This window comes from Camelus ferus, unplaced genomic scaffold (assembly GCF_009834535.1).
Source record: "Camelus ferus isolate YT-003-E unplaced genomic scaffold, BCGSAC_Cfer_1.0 contig313, whole genome shotgun sequence".
Lineage (NCBI taxonomy): Eukaryota > Metazoa > Chordata > Mammalia > Artiodactyla > Camelidae > Camelus > Camelus ferus.
Genome location: NW_022588524.1, coordinates 1,192,506 through 1,215,418, shown reverse-complemented (window position 1 = coordinate 1,215,418; position 22,913 = coordinate 1,192,506). Strand labels below are relative to the sequence as shown.

At 51.0% G+C, this 22,913-nt stretch overlaps 1 protein-coding gene across 7 annotated transcripts in view; it reads left to right on the top strand.

The window, feature by feature from the left end:
* Positions 1 to 22,409, top strand: part of IKZF1 (IKAROS family zinc finger 1) — an 86,466-nt gene extending 64,057 nt beyond the window's left edge. For 4 of the 7 annotated variants that reach the window (XM_032476289.1, XM_032476291.1, XM_032476287.1 and 1 more), the window contains 4 exons: positions 4,333 to 4,500; positions 7,870 to 7,995; positions 12,361 to 12,495; positions 18,379 to 22,409. In XM_032476289.1, coding sequence (XP_032332180.1) covers positions 4,333 to 4,500; positions 7,870 to 7,995; positions 12,361 to 12,495; positions 18,379 to 19,097 — 1,148 coding nt within the window. In that variant the 3' untranslated portion in view covers positions 19,098 to 22,409. The remainder of the gene's footprint in view (positions 1 to 4,332; positions 4,501 to 7,869; positions 7,996 to 12,360; positions 12,496 to 18,378) is intronic. The other 3 variants (XM_032476292.1, XM_032476288.1, XM_032476290.1) reach the window with 2 other exon arrangements.
* Positions 22,410 to 22,913: the final 504 nt, after the last annotated feature.

The following is a 22,913-nucleotide window of genomic DNA, read 5'->3' as shown; positions in this document are numbered from 1 at the left end:
CAAACAGAAACGTTGCCCTTCTGCCCTAAATCTTTTAAAGGGGGCAAAACACAATCAATTCGCCAAGTCCAGTGGTCATGAAAGCTGGAACATAAAACATGCCCTGATACATTGCTGCCTACGGGGTGGCATCGCAGGTCAGCACAAAGCCGGTGTCTACCACTGTTCTCCACAAGAGAAGGCCAAAAAAAAAAAAAAAACAGATTAAAAAGCAGACTTTAGAGGCAAAACAAACTTTATAAGTTGTCCCAGGGACGTGACGAGGAAGACTTGAAAATCACAGCTTCATGCAAGTCTTATGTGGGGATAGACAGGTTTCTGATTATCAAGAAATGAAGCAGAAATTCAGAAAATCCATTGAGCCCAAATACCAATTTGTCCAGAAATGCAGATCATTTTTTAATTTGAATCAGGAGGTTCCCTCAGATGACGGCCTTCTGGCTGTCGTGCAGCTGGAAAACCTGTAAAATACATTTATTTTCAATAAACATTCATTTTCAATAAAAATTTAAGTTCTACAGCTAAGCAAGCCCGACTTTCCCTAATGTGCCCCTTAACCCTCCAATTACCCAGTGAAGTAGCCCCGTCATGTCCGGCCCCACGTGACGCTCCCACGAGCGTGGTCAGGCTCCCCCCACCCACCCTGCTTTGTAATGAGGCGGAAATTAGGGTGAAGGTGGGTTTCCCGGTGATGGACACTTAACAGAATACACCGGGAGCCACGCTAATACACTCCTGATGGAGGAATAGCCTTCACAAATGAATTACTTTCCTGCTAATTCATGTAAAGCCTGGCTGTACAGCGAAAATTCTCTTAAATAAATATTTGATAAATGAATGAAATCCTGGCGTACGAAATGGCCAGAATATAATGACTGCCTGCCCGGATTAAAAAAAAGAAGAAGAAGAATTGCATTTAATGAATTAACCTGCCAAGTACGGATATGCAGAGAAGCATCAGCTGCTTGCTGCCGTCTCCTCCCCAGGTGGCAGCTAAGTGGCAAGGACAGGCCGACACATGGAGTCCTTCCTTTACGGGACCAGTAAATCCCAGAAACAGGGACATAGACAACAGTTTTATGGTTCTTGCCTTGATTTCTGGGTTAAAAAAAAAAAACACTGAAACAGAGAACCTCTAAATTGTCTTCCCAGTGTTTTTCCCCCTCACGTAATTACAGAGTCAAAGTGTAGAGATAACTTGGCCAAACTTGGTTTGAATAAACAGACGTGCTAGAAAGCTTTCCGTTTTCCTGGCACCTGCGTGGAAGACACGAGAGAAGCACATGCTTTGCTCATCAGCGACTCCGCCCTGGCCCCTCTAAGCCTAAAAGCACCCCCAGAGCAGCGCTTCTCAAAGCTTCAAGTCCACAGAAGCCCCCCGGGGGCTCTGTGGAAACGCAGACTCTGATGCAACCCCAGAGGATGCCAGGGTGCACAGGCTCGGAGCACCCGTGGGCGGCGGGGCACGCACTTGGGTAACGGACCATGCACAGCGTGACTTCAGGGGGCTCTTCGTCTGGGAGCTTAGGGGCCACCTTACTTCCCCCCCCCCGAAGCCGGGACCTGCACCTGCCGGTCCCCAGGTGTCCTTCCCGGATGCCGGGGCGGTGTCCCATGTCGCCAGCTCCGTGAGGGTCCGCTGGTGCCACCATTTCACTTCCCCAGGCTGGCGGCTCAGTTTTAATTTTTTTGAAACCCAAGCATAATCGTAACTCCTGCCCCCCAGCCTCTTGGGGTTAGTGGGAGAACCAGAGGCCAGAGAGGTAGGAAGCAGCTTGCAGGGCAGGGGAAACCCTGCCAGGCGGAGATGCAAACTTAATTTCCTAAATGACTTGAGTTTTAATAATAAACGCCAAGGAAAGTGTCCGAATTATGGTTAGTCTGGGCTGCCCGGAGCCCCCTCGGTCCCCATCTATAAGGCGACAGGGCGCAGTCACCATGATTTATAAACACAGCATTGGACTGGGATGCTGCTCCGAGGTGTGGCTGCAGTTAGACCCAAGCGAATTCTTGCAGTTCCGTGTACTTTGTTCAATTCACCTTCTTCTCATACACACCCAGAAATCCCACGATGACTGTATTTTTTGACCCCGTGAAGTTATTTGCAGGACCTGAACCATCCTTACAGAGAGTCCCCGCCACTTGGCAGCTCTGTGTAGGGTCCCTGGGGTGAAAAACTGAATTTTGAATTCATGCTATGGAAGTCCTCATCCCATGTAAATAAAACGGAATACAGCCTTGGAGAAACTGGATGTAACTTGGCTGCCATGAGCAAGCTGGCCACTTGCAGAGGGAGGCGGCTGGCCAACGAGAGCAGGAAAAACGGGGCTGCGTTCTGCCCTCGGGCTCCAGGGCCCGGCTCCCTTTTCCTGCTTGCACCTGCAAAGGGAAACCCCCTCGGGAGTTTGTCATTTCGGGGAAGGCTCCCTTCAGGAGTCCCCGAGCCTCATGTAGGGATTCAGGCCAGCACAGGCAATCAGAAACAGATTTCCAGGAAAGCTTGCCAGGCAAGGCACCAGTTACAGACTGACTCAAATCAGAAGACAGATTTCACTCTCGAAGAGACGGTCCCCTCTGTCTTTCCTTCCCGCCCTGTTCTGCAGAAGGGGCACCCGGCTGTCACGCCCTGTCCTTCCTGTCCCCGCTGACTCTCTGTCTTGCACTGACCCCGGCTGCACTGCAGGGTGTCCCTCCAGCCATTAAGCCAGGCGCCTAGCACGGAGGGAGCCCTCGACGGTGCGTGCGGGTCACGCCACGCCACGCTGGCCACCAGGAGTGTCCCCCATCCTTAGCATCAGCATTTTCGTGGCATGGGGTCTCCTAACGCCCCAGCCCCCCCCCCAGAGTGAGTGGTTGGAGGATCCATCAATTTTCCCGTGACTCAGCTCCCCAGCTCGCTTGAAAAGTAAAAATGAGGCTAAACATGAAATTCAGGCACCAAAACAGACTGTTAAATTTAACCTGGCACCTGTCTTAATAGTACCAGTATCCCTCTGCTTAAATTGCTTTGGATGGGTTCTGTCTTGTTCCCCAAAAGCATATACGTTAATTGGGAAAATGGCTAAATACACATTTTAACACATTCTTCCCCCCCCCCTCGAAGGAGAAACTGTCCTAGGGAAATGCCTTTTCATGGATTCTCAACACCAGATAGTGTGGTCCTGCAGACAGCTCTTCTTCTAAAAAGGAAAAAAAAAATACATTTGGTTTTGAAAGAGCTTTGGTGTTGACTGACTGAGGACCAGCGTGCCTCTGTCTTCAGTGAGAGTTAACAGAAACACTCACCGATTCAGATTCCAAGAGCTGACTCCTTTGCAGCATCCTTTCCTGTTTGCAGACACACGTTTACCACTTTGTTACCGTGCAGGGTTTGGGGACCCGAGATTCCAGTGGGTTGTGTCTTTTTGCTTTTGGGGGGGTTTTGTATTTTTTTATTTTATTTTTTATTTTTTTTGGTCCCCACTCCAGTGGTGTCACCCCTGCGAGGACTCTGAACCAGTAAATCACATCTCTTAGAAATGCATTCTGAAAATGCAACTGTCCTCAGTGGCTATAGGTGGACCCATGAGACCTTAAAGGTTTGGGAGACCCCAGAATGAAGCAAAAAGCCAGGCATGTCCATGCAGCTGGGGTTTAAACGCACCTTCGTGGGGAGACGAGGGACATTTCTTTGGACGATGCAGAGCCTCCCGGCTCCTCAGCTTCTCGTTTCATTCGCTCTCTCTCCCTCTCTGTCTCTTTCCTGTTCGCCCGCGTAGGGACAGACAGGTAATGGAGGAGAAATTGAAAGGGAAAAAACAGGGAAAATGTAAATGAATTGAAGTTATTATAACTGCTATAATGAAGTGGCTTTCATTTAAATATAAGAATGTAACGCTGAAATGAACTTCTGATCCTGAAATGCATTTTTAATGAGTTCCCTTTTTATTTCGATGCTTCAGTGGCATATTTTAAAGACCCTTTGAAAAAAGCCGCATTAAAAAAAAACCCACCAAATGCCACAACACGCAGAATTGGATATTGGTTTATTCCAAAACTGCTGATCAGGAAGAGTGCCTCTTCATCACAAAACGTAGCAGTCACTTTATTTAAATGAGTTTGAATTTGCATTGTGATGTGCTATTCTGATTTAGGGGGGGAAAAAATTAGATTTTCAGATCAAATTGACCCAACCAGTGAAGCGTTAAGGAGCTGCTGGCAGGTTGAGTCTGAAAGCCGCGTGTCCCATCAAACCCGCGGCTGGTGGAAGTCACCGGGCCCGTGGGAAGCAGCGTCCTCGCCGCGCCGAGCTCTGTCCTCACCGGCTGTCCCTCCCGTCCCCCCCCTCCCCAGGAGAGCGGCCTTTCCAGTGCAACCAGTGCGGGGCCTCCTTCACCCAGAAAGGCAACCTTCTCCGGCACATCAAACTCCACTCGGGGGAGAAGCCCTTCAAGTGCCACCTGTGCAACTACGCGTGTCGCCGGCGGGACGCCCTCACCGGCCACCTGAGGACGCACTCCGGTAGGTCCTCGGGGCCCGGCGGCCACCCAGCATCTCCCAGCCTGGTCCAGGACGCAGCCCCCCACAGCACAGCACTGGCTGCCCGTCCCCGGTCCCCCGACCTCCCGGGGAACCAGAGGAAACAGGTGGGGGGGGGGAGCTCACACTCACACACACGTGCACGTGCACACGCATGAGTCTTACCTCAGAGAAGAGGCCTCGTCCTTCTCAGGTGAGTGGATTTCCCTTGCAAAGGCTTTTTTCCCGGCTCCGCTTTTGTGGCCCAGGCCCCCAGAGTTCCCAAACACAGCCCTGGACGTCCAGCATCAAGCCACCATCAGTGCTTTTCACACGGAGTCATCACCAGGGTCATTTTCGCCGCAGAGGTGACGGAGACGAGGGCTGGGGGCCGCCTGGTACCTGAGGGCCCGCCCCACCTGGGCCCGAGTCTCATTGTCACACCGGAGGCCGGCGGGGACTTCAGCAGGAGAGGCCAGTTGGGGGGGGCTGTTACCAGATTTTAGGAAACGCATCTGGAAAAATCAGAGCCTCAGCGAGGTCACAGGAAGGCCCCACAATTTTCAAAGCACCCCAGCCTGTGAGCACAAAGCCACCGCTGAGCAGATGCGATCATGTCACCCCCCCGACACACACACACACACACACACACACACACACTCCGGGGATATTTGACATCACCGCCTTCGGGCAGCCCTGGGAGCAGGGGGTGGCGGGTCCTTGGGGAAGGTTTGTCCCCCAAACATGATGAGAGTCACAGTGCCGGGTTTGGGGGCCCCTCCCCGGGCTCCACTTCCTTGTCACCTTGACGGAGCTTCCCACGGAGCTTTCGGGCACCACGATGCGCACACGTGTCAGAGAGGACAGCGGGAGCACGGGGAGGGGACAGCCGGTCTTGGGCGGGAGGCATCCGGGGAGACGTCCGCTAGAAAGAGGGGCCTGAGTCCATGCCCACAGGTGAGTTTCTAAAGCTGGCCTTCGGGAAAGTTCCAGACGGACGTGGGATTCTGTGAGTGAGCCTGGAGGTGACGGTGCTCATCAGTGCTAGACAGTGGGTGGCGGGCACTTAACGGGCATCATGGAAAAGAGATCTTCCTCCCATGAGTGGTGCCTGCAGGGGGTCATCAGGGGCTTTGCTGCCCCCCCCAAAGGGGGACAATTTGCAAATGCTCACGTGTGGGCAGGGAGGAGCGTGCCTGCTGTCCTGCCGGAGGTGAGGGGGTGCAGAGAGCTAAGTAACAGACAGGCCCAGAGAGGCCACAGATGTGACAGTCACGTGGTCTGTGTGTGGAGCCTAGCGGGCGATTCTGGGACTAGAATGTCACACGGACCACTCACACGGAGTCACGTCGACACCCTCGCAGGGGACGGTAACTCCACACTGGAGGTGGCAGGAAGCACGCACCCCCGCCACCTTTGGGAGAAAACCCGATGGCATCTGGGTTACCCCGCTTTGCAACAGGAATCTCTCCTGCGTATCAGTCCTGCCCCCTTAACGCAATGCCTCCCCCTTCCCTGTCCTGCTGTGACGCTGGAAAGTGTTGTGGGCCATCCTGGCTCCCTCACGTCGTCCGGGCAGGCCGGCCTCGCACCCCGGGTGTGGCCAGTTTCTGGAGCTGTCACACGAAGCAGCGGTCGGCCTCGGACCGTTTACTTCTATCATGCATCCACGGATGAGATGATAACTGTGGAGCCAGGGCTGCTGGCAAGCCTGCCGTCTGAGTGGACCACTGGCACACTACACGATGCTTCCTCTAGAACGAAGTGGGGACTCCAGCCTTTGTCTGCAGAGCCAGACGGGGTCGTTTTCTGTTCCGTTCTGCACTGGCCGCACCCCCGTTCCGCTACAAACCGCGACCAGCCGGGCCGCTTTTCCCCCAGCGACCGGTGGTGGCCTGAGATCCCCACGCCCGTAACAAGAGGGGCCTGGGTGGCCTGGAAGGGTGGAGTTGCAAGCTTAGCTAAAGACTTTCTTTCCTGCAGAAGAGTGGATATACTTTGGTTACTGCAGTTCAGTTGCTTCCAGTGAACGTCTTATGTTCCAGAGTTGAAATCAATCATATAATCAGGAAAAAAAAAAAATGTGCCTTTAGACACCAGGCCATGTGTACAGGAGTTTGCTAAAGTTACAGCCTTTCTAGGAAAGGACGTTGAGTGGGTTAGTTAACAGTCAGTTAGTGTCCAAAGGCCGCGCTCAAAAAATTGTACAATTTTAGGCAACATTGTTTATTTCAACGTTGTTTCTCTGACGTTTGGGATGAAGTGCTTTCTCCAGATAAAGAAGAATCCGTTTTTCCTTCTCTTAAATGTTCCAGATTTTGGGTTTTGTCTCAGTCGGCTTAAACCAGAGCTTCTGTCCACCTAAGGAAGCAATTTAACGAAACAAGCTTTGGTTAATCCATTTTACCAAACGTTCCCCATTTAGGGGGCATTGATTTTTCATAACGCTCTCAAACATGTGACATCTAACAATAGGAGAAGGAAGTAAAAGATGCTGGTTTCGGATGGAAATGTGTGTCTTATAAGTAACGGAAGGTGCTTTAAAACCCTGTCCTGGCACTGCTCAGTACCGTGGCCGCTACCAGATGTGGTGTTTAAATTTACATTTTAATCAATTAAAATGAACGAGAATGTAAACTTCAGTTCTCAGGGACACCAGCCATCCTTGGAACGCACGGCAGCCACGGCTGGCTGGCGGCCACATCTTGGCGTCTTGGATGGTGCAGGGAGAGGACACGGCCATCCACAGAGTACATCCTGTTGCACAGCACTGATCCAGAAGCCACACCATCCTGAAGTTCTTTGGGGAGCAAAAAAAAAAAAAAAAACAGAGTGTTTCCAAGATAGGAAAAGAAAAATACATTTGGAAGCCAAATGCTCATGTCATTAAGGCGTGTTTGTCCACCGAGGGTTTCTTGGAGAGAGACCTGAACGCCTCGGAGTTGAAGTCACCTTGGGTGCGTTAGATCCGGCACCAGTGTCACGCCAGACCTGGCCCAGGACGGGAGTCCGACTCTGGGGGACACCCGTGCATCCGGCCGAGGCGGGGGGCGGTCCTGGCGTCTCTGCCCTGTTGCCCAGCACCCCGGGGCCAACCCCGCGTTTGCTTCCCCCACGTACAGAGTGACCGGGTCGGACAGTGGGCAAGGATCATGGCAGTGCTTGGTACAATCGGGGGCCCCCTGGGTACTGACATTTTTAAATTCAGTAATTCTGACCGAGTCCTTCATGCTTTGAGCAATCAAGAGCAGAGTTAGTTCTGTTTTGCTGTATTTTGCGGACTTTTTAGTGGTCACTGCATGGCGTGCCTTGCCCGTGACCCATGACGCCGACCCTTAACGGGACTCCTAAACGCACTTGTGTCTCCCGCAGTCGGCAAGCCCCACAAGTGTGGATACTGTGGCCGAAGCTACAAGCAGCGGAGCTCTTTGGAGGAGCACAAGGAGCGTTGCCACAACTACCTGCAGAGCATGGGCCTCCCGGGCACGCTGTACCCAGGTAAGCGGGCGGCGGGGACGGGGACGGCCCCCCGCACGCAGCCGGGGGCAGGGCGCGTGGCCCAAAAACCCCGCCCTCTGGAAATCTGCGGAAGCCTCTTGGAAGTTTGGGAATTTTTTTTTCTGATTTTCTTTAATGTTATTTATTTCTTTTTGGTGGGGGGGAGGTAATCAGGTTTATTCATTTATTTATTTTAATGGGATGCTGGGGGATGGAGCCAAGGACCTCGTGCACGCGAGGCATGCGCTCTACCACTGAGCTAGACCCTCCCTCCTCGGTTTTTATATTTTTTTAAACCTGGAGTAGAAATTGCTTCTTTGTGCTTTGTCCTCAAAATAAGGTCTGAAGTCTTGTTTTGAAGACTGTTTTTCTTATGAGGTGGATCGCATGAGAGCTTTCGGGCTGTCTTTTCACGCGTCGGTACGGAACGTGGGGTGCACGTGTTGGGGGACCCTGAGCATCTGCAGGGTTGTGGCTGTCGCAGGGGGCAGGTTGCCTTGTCCCCCTGGGCACGAATGCTTCTGTGTGTTGCATCACCAGATGACACTCGGCTCTCATCTTAGACGATGGAAACTGAAAGATGTCGAGGGAGAGAGCTGACGGAGGCTGGATTTACTCAGAAGGGTGGCAGATGTCCTCAAAGACACCTTCCTAACTTCCTAAGATGTAAGAATCTTCTGAGCAGGTCAGGGGAAGCTAACCTCTTTCAAGTCACGATTCATTTAGCCCGACTCCTGGAAAAGCCATCCTTGGACCGAGGGGTGGACGTTCAGTCAACAGCGGAGAATTTATCTCGTCTTATTCCAACATTCCGACTTGAAAAAGAAAAAAAAAAAATGACTCAGAAAGGAAAATCCACCAGGCAGCTCTTGGAGGATTCTTTTTAAATTTCAAATTTTATTTCATTTTGTTCTTCAGTAAAATACACATAACATAAACTTACTATCCTCACCGTTTTTAAAGTCTCCTTCAATGCTCTGAAGTACATTCAGGGACGCTCAGATTACCAACAGCAGACAGGAGTGGACGGAAAGAATGGTCAGAATCAGAATGAGTTGTAAAAATCGAAGTCCTGGCCTCTCGAGGGGACTGTGATCCTGGCGCTGTCCCCCCCTGCTGATCTGCCAGAGACCTGGGGCTAACAGGTTTCTCTGGGCCTTGATCTTCTTACCTGTAAAATGGGCAGGTTCCATTACGTTACCATTTAGCTTCCTTCAGAGTCTCAGGTCTATTTCTGGAATGAAAAGCTGCTGAGGGTTTAGCTGAAGAGGAAACGCTAGACATTAAAATCATCAGCATCCCTGGAATAATGTGTGGCCAGATCGTAGGGCTGGAGGCTGAGGGATGAGGGACTAATTACGTTCCTTTCAAATAAAATGTGAACAGTCAGATATTGTCTTTGTAAAAAATAAGTTAATGGGTCTTGCGAGTAAATGTTTAAATAAGCCATTTACGTACTCAACAGAAATTCACTGAGGACTTATTACCGAAAATACCAAGTCCTAGTGAATACAATAATCTGAATTTCCCCCTAAAACTGTACACGTGGACTTGAGGAGAGAAAGTGACCCCGAGGCCCAGAGGGGGTTGGCGTTCTCCATCGTTCTCGTTACCCAGGTGACAAGCCGTGACCTCACAGCAGGTTGGAGAGGTTCCCCCAGAGGAGAAGCAGAGTCGGCTTCACCGAGACCCAGATTCGAGGTCCGCCTTGGAATCTGCTTCTGATCACCCTGACCCGGGGCTCATCCCTTAGGAGGATGACAGTTCCCGCCTGGGCCAGCCCCATGGAAAGGCTGTGAGAGGGGTGTGGGGGCAGAGGCTTGTACCATGCACCTGTCTGAGTGTTCACGCTGAGGCTGCCGGATGGACCCTGAAACTGGGTTCTCCCCCTTGAGCTGCCCTGTCAGGAATATACGCATTAGATGTCACCCTCCCGCTGGGATCCATTGAACCCTAAAACATGAAGCTGTTCCCTCTTGCTGATCCGACGATTGGAATTCACACAATGGCGTTGCATCCTAGACTCAGGACACGCACAGGCTCCCCGTGCGCAGTTACTGCTGGGTGAGACTCTCTCCGGCAAGCACTTTGGTACAAGTCCTACCCGACCACCGGGAACTCGGGGCCCCAGTGGGTGGGGTCTTGTGGGGCTGGGGCGGGTTGACTCCTGCCCTCTGTGTGTTTCCCATCCCCCGGCCTCCCCATGACCCCCAAGACCGGCCCCTGTGAACGCACAGGTGGACGCTCCCAAGGGCTCTTCCCTCTCCAGTCCCCCTTCGGTTGAGGCCACTCTTTCGGATTAAGTACAAACAGGGAGGAAAAGTGTCATTTTTCTGAATATAATTTTTTGTAAAAGGCTCTGGGTGATCTGTTAGCATTTCCTAATGTTTTTACAGAAAATATAAGCTTCCTTTGAGCCTAAGGCGCCCAGCTTGTGTTGCCAGCCCTTAGAGGGAAATTCATCAGAGGCTGGGGCAGCAATGGTCGGTGAGCTTTGGGCTCACTGTCCCTCACTGTGGTGGCTCTGAGGGTCTCAGCTCTCAGCAGGGCCTGTGCCCTGGCAGACAGGAAACCCAGCTGGAGGGGCTGCGGGCTCCCTGGGCAGGCCACTGTGCCCCACTTTGCAGAGAAGGTAGACACATTAGAAGGCATATTAACGTAAGTTTGTTTTCTATGCCTGTGAGTCTGTTTCCGTTTTGTAAATAAGCTCATGTGTATCATTCTTTCAGATTCCACATATAAATGATCTCATATGAAATTTGTCCTTCTCTGTCTGACTTGGTATGACCATCTCCAGGTCCATCCATTTCTGCAAATGGCATTATTCTTTTTCATGGCTGCATAGTATTCCATCGTATATACATACATACCACAACTTCTTTATCCAGTCATCTGGTTACCAAAGGGGAAAGGGGTGGGGGGAGGGATAAATTGGGAGTTTGGGATTAGCAGATACACATTATTATATATAAAATAAATAAACAACAAGGTCCTACTGTATAGCACAGAGGACTATATTTAATACCTTGTAATAACTTATAATGAAAAGGAATATATGTATAACTGAATCACTATGCTGTACGCCAGAAACTAACACAACACTATAAATCAACTACAGTTCAATTTAAAAAAAAAAGAGAGAGAATGTATTAATTTGATAGGTCAAAAACACAACCAGTGGAACTGAATTCTATAGATTTAATACATACCCCTCCTGTAAATCAGGGTGTGGGATTTTGTGTTTGCCCACATAATAGGAAACACACACTCCCAAAGCTGAGAAGTTGCATATACCAGCAGTAATAACCAATTTGAAATATATTTTTAGGCAACATTCAGAATGAAGCAATGAAGACACAAAAATTTTTAGCAACGATCTTAGCGGGTAGCGTGCAGGGCATGGTGAGAAGTCCAGCAAAGCATCCTGAGGCGAGACTGAGCACAGGGGAGCCTGCAGACACGGCATATGCATCCTCTGGAATCTGGGCCGGGTTTAACATGAAATCGATTTGTCCATCTTAGTGGAATATTGGCAAGTGTATCTGGAAAAATAAATGAGGGAAGTGGCATTTTTTTTTAAACAAGAAGGATGTCTGATGCTATATGAAAATGTAGCTGTGTCACAGACGTCTTTGAAGAACAGACAGACAATCAACGCTTGAGATGGGTAAACCCTCCAACGACCCCGGGGTGAGTCAGCATGTCCCGTCTGAGCCAGGAGGAAGCACACGGCAATGCGGTCCAAGTGGACCCTTCAGAACCGGTGTTGGAAGAACTGACTGGCCATTGGGAAGATAATATCAGTTTCCATTTCTCGCTTCTTACACGTGAGGATCCGTTGCAGGGAGATGACAGAGTTATCTTTCCAGAGATCCAATCAGGAAAGCTGGGATGCAGCTGGACTGTGCGGGATTCAAAGCTGTGTCCACAGTTCTGGAAAGAAAGGGAGGATTCAGAAAAGTAAGGCTGGGCTGGAAACACTCCCTGAACCAACGCCCGCCTCCCCAGTTTCGGGATTTCCTGCCGGGCGGCGTTCCTCAGTCTTCGGTTGGCTGCGTGTTCAGGGTCCCGGAGCTCTGGGCCTTCTCCCCGCGTTGCCGGGAGTCGGTGAAGCATCTTGGTGGCCACGTGCCTTCTGCATCTCAGTTTGCGGTGCTGGTCGTTAGAATGGGGCCCTTAGGTCACGTCCAGCTCTGAAAGTCCTTTGATTCTCAAGATTGCTGCTGTCCGGATGGACTGAGTCAGTGCACTGGAGGGAGGATGTGAGAAGTTGAGGGCTGATCAGACCGGTGTCAGATTGAACGCTGGGCAAGACCGAATCCTTTGTGCTTCTAAACCGGCCTCTCTAACTGTCTCTGTCTTTAGTCATTAAAGAAGAAACCAACCACAGTGAGATGGCAGAAGACCTGTGCAAGATCGGACCAGAGCGCTCCCTAGTGCTGGACAGGCTAGCAAGTAACGTCGCCAAACGTAAGAGTTCTATGCCTCAGAAATTTGTTGGTAAGAGTTAAACGTTTGCTGTCTCTTAAAACCACCACCACGCGGGTGCTTTTAGCCTCAGGCGGTAATGAGTGGAGGGTAGAAGAGAGGAAAAAAGTAGCTCCTTTTTTACAAAAGCAAAAATTTGGTAAGCTTACCATTTTGGAGTTTATTTTTTTCCAATAGGCTTCTTAAAAATAACAAACCTCCCTCCCAAGCATTTTTTTAGACGTGGGTTTGCAGCGCCCGGGGAAGTCACCTGTGGGTGCTCGGTGTCCACCTGGGGGAGCCCGGGGCGGTGCGCACAGGGCTCGGACCCCCCCCCCCACGACCTGAGCAACCTCTCTGAGCATCAGGCGCCCATTTTTCACAAGAAGCTCATGATATCCCCACATGGGCGACTTTGGAGGTTTAAAGGGCAGAACGTCACAGCGGCTGGCCCAGGAGGTGCCCAGTAAAGAGGAGACATGGCCTCGGTGGCTGTTCTTGCCGCCGCATCTCTCCCGGTGCCCGGTGCCGTCAGGGTGGGGCAGCCCTTGCCTCCAGGGGCTTGTGTCCGCTGTGGGTGACAGACACACACACCCATCGCCCTCATGCAGGCCAGACACTGGAGCGCAGGCAGCGGGACACCTGGGCAGTGGAGGGGAGGCGCCTGAGGGTGTCAGTGCACGGCCACCTGTCTGCACTACCACCGTGGCCAAGTTACTCAGCCTCTCCGAGCCTCGGCCCCCTCTTTACGTATCTTACAGGGTTTTGTGCACATAGATGAACAGCAAGGCTGTGACAGCATTTAGAAACCCTCAGTGTGATGATAATACCATGAAGATAATGTGGAAAGTGGACCATGGGGGAGGGTCATGTCCAGGGGAGAGGACCGTGGAGGGAGGGTCATGTCCAGGGAAGAGGACCGTGGGGGGAGGGTCATGCCATTGGGGGAGGGTCATGCCCAGGGGAGATGACCGTGGGGGAGGGTCATGCCATTGGGGGAGGGTCATGTCCAGGGGAGATGACCGTGGGGGGAGGGTCATGCCATTGGGGGAGGGTCATGCCCAGGGGAGATGACCGTGGGGGAGGGTCATGCCATTGGGGGAGGGTCATGTCCAGGGGAGAGGATTAGGACTCTGTTGGAGAACACTTTCGCGAACCACCCACCGGCCAGATAGACAGCGCGGGGAGATGCCCACATGGATGGGAGCCCATGCGCCATGAGCACGAGGCGGACGGTCCATTTCCCCAGCAGGGCAGGAGGGAGGTGACCCGAGGAGGTGGGGTCTCAGGTGGCTGGGTGGCGGTGAGAAGGCAGTGGTCCCCGGCTCCTCCCCGATGTCCGCTTGGTGATGGTGGTGGGGAACCTGTAAGGCAGTATGATTTTTGCATTGAGCATCGCTCAGAAGGGCGTACATTTTTGCTTCATTGACACACGACCTCTGAATAGAGTGTTTGAACTTGGGCATGAGTGTAGGTAAGCTCCCTCGCCATTGTGTCGTCAAAGAGCTGATGCTCTGAGATACGCAGACACAGGTGCATGTGACTGACAACGCCCATCAGGAAAGGGACAGCCGTGCTCAGCATTGCTAACTGCCGTCTTGAGTCCACGTGGTAAGGGTGGGAAGACGCTTTTAACTACAGAGAGGAACCAAAAGAGGACTGTGACCGTGGTCGGCTTCCTGCCACCCATCATAACCTCCTTGGTATAGTTTCTTCTTCTTCAAGTTAAAAAAACTGTTTTATTATTACAATGACGCATGGTGAATGTCAAGAATTTTAATGCAAAGATGTTTGAAAATCACCACAAAATCCATCATCCAGAAACACCCAACATTAAGAGTAGCTGAGCCTCACGGAAATTATCTTTCTTGCTTATAATTGTGAGTGGATGCAACGCAGAGGTGGATCGATAAACATGAAGTTAAGACTTCCGTAAGGACGCTGGCATATGACAAATGCTGGTTCAGATGAAAGTGTCACATTTAGACGTGTCTTAAATTTCAGAGGCGGATTTGTTATTTCGATTTGAATTTGAGTTTGCTAAGCACCAAACAAAATTGGACGGCTGGCTTGTCATCAAATAGATTTTTCCTCCCAGAAAGACATTCTTTTGTAAAGGATTTCTCTACGATTAAAAAGTTGTGCTGTGAAAAACGCGAAGATCTTCAAATCATTTTTAAATCTATTTGATTCTGGGAGGCAGAGCATATAGCTCAGTGGTGGAGTCCTGGGTTTCATTAAAAATAAATCAGTAAATAAACCTAATCCCTTCCCCACCAACATAAATAAATAAAGATAAATTTTTTTAAAAAATAAATCTGTTTGCTTCCACTTAGACAATGTCAGCTGAGTCTCTGCTCTGAAAATCAAGAATGTTACTCTGCCTCCCAGTGTTCGGTTGTATTATGATTTTTACATTTTCCAGCTGCCTACTATTCACATTTTAGTCTGAATTAATTCTCCAAGTAGTTTAGCTGTTTGTTATTCATTTTATAAGTAAAGTCAAGGCTCAGATGTAGCCCTTGCCCTACTATTTCCATTTATTTTGAGTAATCCCTTAATTCACTGGACTTTTCAAAAAGCTTCTATAAATGTTCTGATTCCTCAACTGTTCTGCGTTTGAGGCTGCCTGCTTCTGCCTTTCTGCTTGAAGAACTTCTTGGCGAGTATATGATGCTGGTCACTCTTTTTTCCCTCCCCTGAGAATTTTTTAGATTTTGCCCTGAGGACAGAAGGCAAGACTTCCATGTTCTCTCTGCACGCCTGAAGAATTTAAACACCCTAACTCGGACATGTCTTGGTGTTTCTGGATTCTGAATTAAACAAAAAAAAATTTCCTGACATTTTAATCTGGAGATTCCCCCCTTTTTTTTTTTTACTCTTCTATTTCGTGGAAAGTCTTTTTTTTTTTATTTATTTATTTATAAACATATCTTTTGTTCCATCTGTTGTAAAGGATACCAGTTGTCCTTGTGTTGGAGTTTGTCTTCCATATCTGTTAGCATTTCTCTAAGTTTATTTTTTTTCTTTCTCACATTGATTTCCTGTATTACCTTACGTTTTTTTCTCCACATCAGTCATTCCATTTTTGGTACTTTATGTTCTATGTCTTGCTGTTTCTAATCCACGTATGTATAACACTATAATAATACTGTCTGGACTTCATTTATCTCCTGAGATCCAAAATCACCATTTTCGTCTTACTCTGTTGCTTTAGCATGCTGTGTTTCAGTATTTTTTTTTTAAATTGAATCTATGTCACAAAGCCATTATGAGGCATTTCTTCTCCTCCTTGAACTAAGCTTCTTTCCTAGGCTGGCCTCATTGGTCTGTGTTTCACTTCTTTATTCCCTTGGATGAATAGGAAATACTTTCATGGTGAGCCTGACTTTTCCCATTTCATCCATTAGTCTATTTGGGCTGATGCAACTTGATTGGCATGTCAGCGTTCTTCCCACTGTATCTGAGATTTTTTTTTTTAACCCCTTATGAGAGCTTTTGACTTTTCTAAATCCTGAAAGGATGCCAAGGATGGAACTGGGGGAAGTTCAGGGGAGGCGAAGGGCAGTCTTTGATAAAAGACTTTCTCTCTGTCCCTGGTTGAGGAGTGTGGTTTCCAGCCCTGCAGGGGGTTACTCTGGACACTGGGCTGTTTCCTCTCCGCATGTAGCATCGAGGGCCTAACTCCTGTCTCCTGTCTGGAGACCAGCCTCACCGCTCACTTGTCCAGGGTCACCTGGTTCCCATCAGCAGAAGTGTCAGCTGCTTTTTTGATCAGAAGTGGAAAAAGACACCTATCTGAATTGATTCTCTACAGATATGAGGATTTTAGGGAAATTGCTGGGCATTCTGTTGGTTCATAGTTAAGATTTTTGTAAGTGTGATCAGCAGGGAAGCTTTGCTAGACATGTTGTGTTAGAATTTTCTTCTTTTTCTTTCTTTTTTTTTTTTTTGGTCTTTGATTTTTTTTATGAGTATGTATTTCATTGGAATATGTACCTTTCTTTAGCTTCTTGCCAAAGTGAATTTTGTGGGCTTTTTCTCCCCTTGTAGCATATTAAGGAAGATAGATTCTGTGGGAGGTTTCAATATGCCAATATGCCACATTAATCTGAAATACACGTTGTTTTTTCCCTACCTCCGTTTCTTGCTGATTCCCGGTTTCAAAAGCAAACAATTCCAGGGGTTCCTTGGGAAACCACAGAACCATGACTTTGAGAGACACAGGGTGGTTAAGTGGAAAAGTGTCATTTTGGGCGGGGCTGTAAGCACTTTTGTACTGATTAAAATTGTCCGCAAAGCGCACTCCCCTCCTCTCCCTGCCGGGGTTTGGGGGAAGGATGGACTGAGATCCCGCTGGGGTGAATGTAAGAAGACGCTTAAATCCTCAGCACAAAAACAGGAGATGATGACACGGTTTCTCTGATGCTATTCTGTAACTTCTAACCTTCAGTGGAGAGAAACACCACGTCTCTGTCCCCTGCCACCCAACTTGCAGAGAGAGTCCATTCCATTCAGTTTCTGCAAGGGCGTGGCTGGCCACTGGCAAGTCTCTTTGTGTCATCCAGGGTCTCATGGCACTGCTGTCAGGCTGTGCATCCCTCTGGACCACCAGGAGAGTCGACTGAAAGGCAGCCAGGCCATTGTGCGATAAACATCCACCCCAAAGCAAGAAATTAGACCAAAGGTACCTTATAGTGCGATGGGGCAGACTCTTGATGATTATCAATGGTCACTGATAATAATAATAATTTAAGTCAGTGAACTATAGAGCAGTTTACCCTTCTGTTGCTAAGAACCAGCCGCAGATCTTAATGTCTGATCTTAATGTTAACATCTTAAAGGTGTCGGTGTGGGGAGTTCTGGCAGAAGCGAGCTTGCCTCCTGCTATGAACCATGATATTAGTATGTGTCTTGAGGCAGAACTTGCTGGTGGGCCCTCGACGGTCGTTCTTGAGGCATCATTCAGGCTCGGTCTTTTTTTTTTTTTTTTTTTTTTTTTTGCAAGAACAAGTACATGTCACCCCTCTGCCTGTAGCATCCTCGGTCTGCTCCCAGCTTTCCGCCACCTGTCTGCGCAGCCCGGGGTCCACGGCTGCTAATGACTGGAAGAAGAGGGTGGGGTGTGAAGCGAGGGAGGATGTGGGAACTGTGTGTGATCCTTTCTCCTCCCGCCACAAGGCCGAGCCCGCCTTGTGTTACGGGCAAGGCTGACACCATTTCCCTCTACCGTTTCCCTGTTCCCTGCAAGGAGTATACAGTTACTGTATTTTTATTAAGCTCTCTGCCAGGGTGTTACAGTTATGAATTTAATAAATCTGTCATGCCGTAGCCCTTGAAATAAGTCCATCCCTCATGAATGATCCTATAATTAAGTATTTTAATTAAATGAATTGGTGCTACACGGACCAGTTACGGCAAATTACTTAGAACATGGTATTGAAAATATATACAACTACAATACATTTGCTCATCTAAATAGTCACCTTAAATTAAATTTAAAAACCGGTTTAACTGTAATATGTGGAGTCAAAGACGTGAGTATGGGTTCAGTCCGTTTGAGTATGTGCGGGTTTTTATAAGGAGGTCTGGGGATGGAGCCCAGGACCCGTGCATGCTAAGCACGCGCTCCCCCGAGTAAGCGCTGCTTAAATGACGCTCGGAGTGTGGTCCACCCCCTCGGGCATCGCCCTGTCCGGCCTGGCTGGTTGAAGTGCCGACCCCGGTGCCAGGGGCCCTCGGGGCAGGGCTGTGCCGGCCTCGCCGGGCCTGGGGGGCGCTGGCCCTGCGGGGTTGGGGGCGGCGGCGGCGGGGGGGGGGGGGGAGGGGGGAAGGGGGGCGCGCCGGCCGGTGTGGACTTCGGCCCCGGCCGCCGCGCCTGCCGAGCTCGCCTGACCGTCCCGCGTCTCCCCGCAGGGGACAAGTGCCTGTCGGAGCTGCCGTACGACGGCGGCGCCGGCTTCGAGAAGGAGAGCGAGGCGATGCAGACGCACGTGATGGACCAGGCCATCAACAACGCCATCAGCTACCTGGGCGCCGAGTCGCTGCGGCCGCTCGTGCAGACGCCGCCGGGCGCGGGCGCCGAGGCCGTGGCGGCGCTCGGGCCGCTGTTCCCGCTGCACAAGCCGCTGGCCGAGGGCGGCCCCGCGCGCGCCGGCCCCGCGGCGCCGGACAGCGCGGCCGAGCACCTGCTGCTGCTCTCCAAGGCCAAGGCCGCGTCGTCGTCCGAGCGCGAGGCGTCGCCCAGCCACAGCTGCCCAGACTCGACGGACACCGAGAGCAACGCGGAGGAGCAGCGCGGCGGCCTCATCTACCTGACCAACCACATCGGCGCGCACGCGCGCAACGGCCTGTCCGTCAAGGAGGAGCAGGCGGCCTTCGAGGCCCTGCGCGCCGCGTCCGACGGCGCGCACGACGCGCTCCGCGTGCTGGGCACGGCCGGCGAGCCGCTCAAGGTGTACCGCTGCGAGCCGTGCCGCGTGCTCTTCCTGGACCACGTCATGTACACCATCCACATGGGCTGCCACGGCTTCCGGGACCCCTTTGAGTGCAACATGTGCGGCCACCACAGCCAGGACAGGTACGAGTTCTCGTCGCACATCACCCGCGGCGAGCACCGCTTCCACATGAGCTAAAGCATCACCCGCCGGCCCGCGCCCGCCGCTGCGTGGACCGCGGCGGCCCCGCCGGGGGGCGCCCGGGGCCCCGCCAGCATCCCCGCCCCCCCCCCCTCCACCACCCGGCTGCTGCCGGCTCCGGACCACACCGTTCTGCTTTGACTCCTCTCTGCGCCCCTTTCCTTCGTTCTCTTGCTTTGGGAGACGCGGAGGTTTTCGTGCTGGATGCTGGGTTACACTCGGACCCCACCCCCACCCCCACCCCACTCCTCGCCAAACTGACCTCTTCCTGGATGTGTCTGGACACTGCTGGCTGGCATCCCCTCCCCTGTGGCGCCCTGGATCCCTGCCCTCCAAACCACTTGTCATTTCCGGAGAGAATTCTCTAAAAGCCGGCCAGAGCCTGGGGAGGAATGAACCGGTTCCCGGCCTCCGCAGGGGGATTCACACACCAGGTGTGGTTTCCAGGGTCCCAGCATCTGAGCGTCGTAGCCCCTCAGGTGTGGCCGTGACGGTGGATCGGCCCGGGAGGCACCCCACACAGCAGAGCCTGGAAACGTGTGCGCGCGCTCATGTGTGTGTGTGTAGCTGGGGCCAAAGGCCACAGTTTCTAAACGCAGGTGTTATTCTAAGTCCAGTTCTGCACAGGAAAATTCGCTGTTGGGGAAAAGTGGCTACTGGGGCCAAGGGAGGCTGCGATTGAGAGCCTTTCAGACTCATTCGCAGTTTCCAAAGTCCTGAGCTGTCACCCTGTCCCCGTGGTCAAGCAGAGTGAACTCAGTCTTCCTGTGGGCCCATCCGGACACCACTGTGGTCTGTTTGAACATCGTCAGACCTTCGATGGCCCCAAGCGCTGTCACTGCATTTCTGCCACCAGCCCTGAAATTTGGCCCTGAATTCCTTCTGAAACTCTCAAATGATGGGATTCCTCAGAAACCAACCTTTAGTCTAAATTCCACACTCATTTCCTTGGTTATCCATTCCTTCCCAGAACAGGATCTACCTGTGACCTCTCTCCCCCGCCGAAGGCCCCTTCCAGACCTCATTTCATGTCTGGCTTCCAGCCGTGGGCCTGGATCTCTTCCCATCAGTGGATTTCTCTCTCTGGCCACTGTGAATAATCTTCTCACATTAAAACCCAGAGAAGAGTGATTCAGGGTGACTATTCATTTTCAGGTCAAGGAAAGTCCAGCAGACGTCACTGACATATAGCAGCTCCCTGTTTGAACCTAAACTTTCAAACAGTCCAAAATTCTCTGCAGTAAGGATGTAAGCTCTGAAATCGTTCTTGCTGGGGGATTGGAGTGTTCAGGACACTCTCGTGACCAGCCCTTGAGATATGACAGGACAGAGGCAGGTGAGGACCCTAATTGCTCTCTGAAACCCCACAAAGGTGTCTGTGGTTCGGATCGCCACCAGGAAGGTAATAGAATTGGATGATTCTGTCATTAAGTACATTGAGTACATTCCTCTCTGGCTCGTAGGCAGGAAAATTGTCCAATTTCTGATGTTTACAGTATTCGTTTGCAACCAGAAATGTCCCCTGGGGGCCAAAAGCTTTCCCCTGGAGAGAACCGCTGGTCTAGACAAGTTCTTTGGAAACATACCTGCTCGGGTGCATTTGAGTTTTGTTGAAGGGACGGCTTCCCCGGAGATGACCCATCCTTGAGTCTTGGGTCCCCTTGCTTCCAGAACGCTATGGCAATTTTGAAACTGGAAAGAGACAACATTGTGATAACTGAGGCACTGACGCACGAATGTCCTGGGTAAAGGAGCAGGTTGAGAGCTGACCTGCTGACTGTTACAGTCAGAGGAACAGGTTCAAGGTGAGAGACTTCGTAGGTTCCCATTCGCTGGCCAGTACCGCCTGCCCTGGTGTTTCCCGTCCATCAGTTCATTGAAAGGAGGTGTTTTTCCCCCCCGTGGCTTCAGACAAAAGCTTAACGCACAGTTGTAAATAGTGGCCACAGCAATTCTCTTCTCCAGTGCTTCCCCCTTCCTCCCTCTGCTTTTTATAGCCAAGATGACCATTTATTTACCCATCTTTTGTTGTGGTTTTACACCGTAACGCCATTTCTCTTTGAAAGTATTGTATTTAAAAGTAAGGTTGCATATCATGTCGACAAAGAATTAAATTATGTTTGCGAGCTGACCAGATTCTGTACCGAAAGCTTGGCAAGGATTGCTTCTAGCTGGTAAAAAGTAGGATTTTGCATGACCTGACACCCTTTTGTTCTGTGGTTTGTTCTGCTGTTTGACAGTGAGAGTGTGTGTCGAGGGGACCGCTGGGTGCCGAAGCGCGCCCAGGCTTCGTGCACTCTCGTGGGGTTTAAAATGAGCATCCGCAGAAAGAGGGGCGCTGGTGGCGCACGGATCCGTGGATCACAAGAAGAAATCCCTGTTTGCCGTTCCCGCCCCTCCCCGGTCTCCCAGCGTCCATCCGTGCAGAGCTCCCTACCCAGGTCCTTCTGCGTCCCGTGCCTGAGAGCGAGGGCTTGTCTTAGTCGAAGACTCACTGAAAAAAATTGCGTGATCATTGCTTTGTCACCAAAGGGCATCGCTTCGGGTACCAGCATGTGACACTTCCAATTTAGCATCAACCATGGAATGAGATCTCAGAGCCTCGTGGAGAAACACCTTTAAGGAGATGGGAAGACGGGAGTTCTTTTGTGTCTTTTGTCTTCTATCTTTGTGCTTTTTTCCTTGTTTTCCTTTGATTACCTTGTGACTCTCACAGCGTCATCTTCTTGCCGAAACAAAAGCGAGACGGCGTGGACTTGTGTAGATGAGACATGAAGGAACATGAAGGAACTTCTTGAGTTCCAGCAGAAATGGAAGGTCAGCTCTATGCCAAACCCAGACATCTCTCCTTCAGTTCAAGTGTGTGTGTGTGTGTGTGTGTGTGTGTGTGTTTAACTTTGAAATGAACCAAGATTAGACTTATTTAAGATACACAGACATCAGAGGGAAAAAAAAAAAAAAGCACAATGCTGTTGGTACGTAACATTCACTGTGAACACGTGTAACCAGATTTCAATATGCAATAACGCGGCCAGCTCTTTCTAATACACTTTTTTACGAAGTTGTGTGTGGTGATTGTTAAGGTCGGCTTTGTTTGTATCCAGAGCAGCTTTCAGTGTTCAGCTGGCAAATTCATGTACAGGACTGTAAATGAAAAAAACTGCCTCTATGATCATGTTAAATTATTTCTGTTTAGCTGTGAACGACGGCTGTGCGCCCCACCCACTCTGGAGGAATAGAGTAGAGTTTTGTACACATTTTGAAATGCTTCTTCTGTAGTGATAGAGCGAATAAAGACAACGAATACTCTGTCTGGCCCATCCCGTGAAGCCCACGCTAGCCTCAGAGCGGCGACGTCCCGGTCAGGGGGCTGGGGGTCCTCGGGGATGCTCTGCACACAGCGGCGTCAGCTCGTTTGGCAGACTGACCACCTGCTGTCCAAGCTGTGCCGGGCCTGGGGCCCTCAGTCTCCGTCTCTGATCTCTGGGTGTGGATCCGAGGCTGGGTGGAGGTGGTAGGTGCCGGCTGCGCAGAGCACCCTGCGTAACGCCCTGGTGGCGCTTTGCTCGCAGAGCTGCACACTTGGGGAGGGCCGGGGGAGGGGGTTCAGTGCCGCAGACTCCCCAGCTCTGCCCCAGGTCCTCCAGCCCGTCTGGAGAAGCAGCCAGACGCCACGTGACATCAGAGCTAGCGAATAAGGGGCGGTTGTCAAGTTCACACGGCACAACATTTGCTCCAAATGAGGGAAACTTGAATGAAATGAACAGAGTGTAGTGTTTCACGTCGGGTCCAGAGGGGACTTTGAAGGGTGCC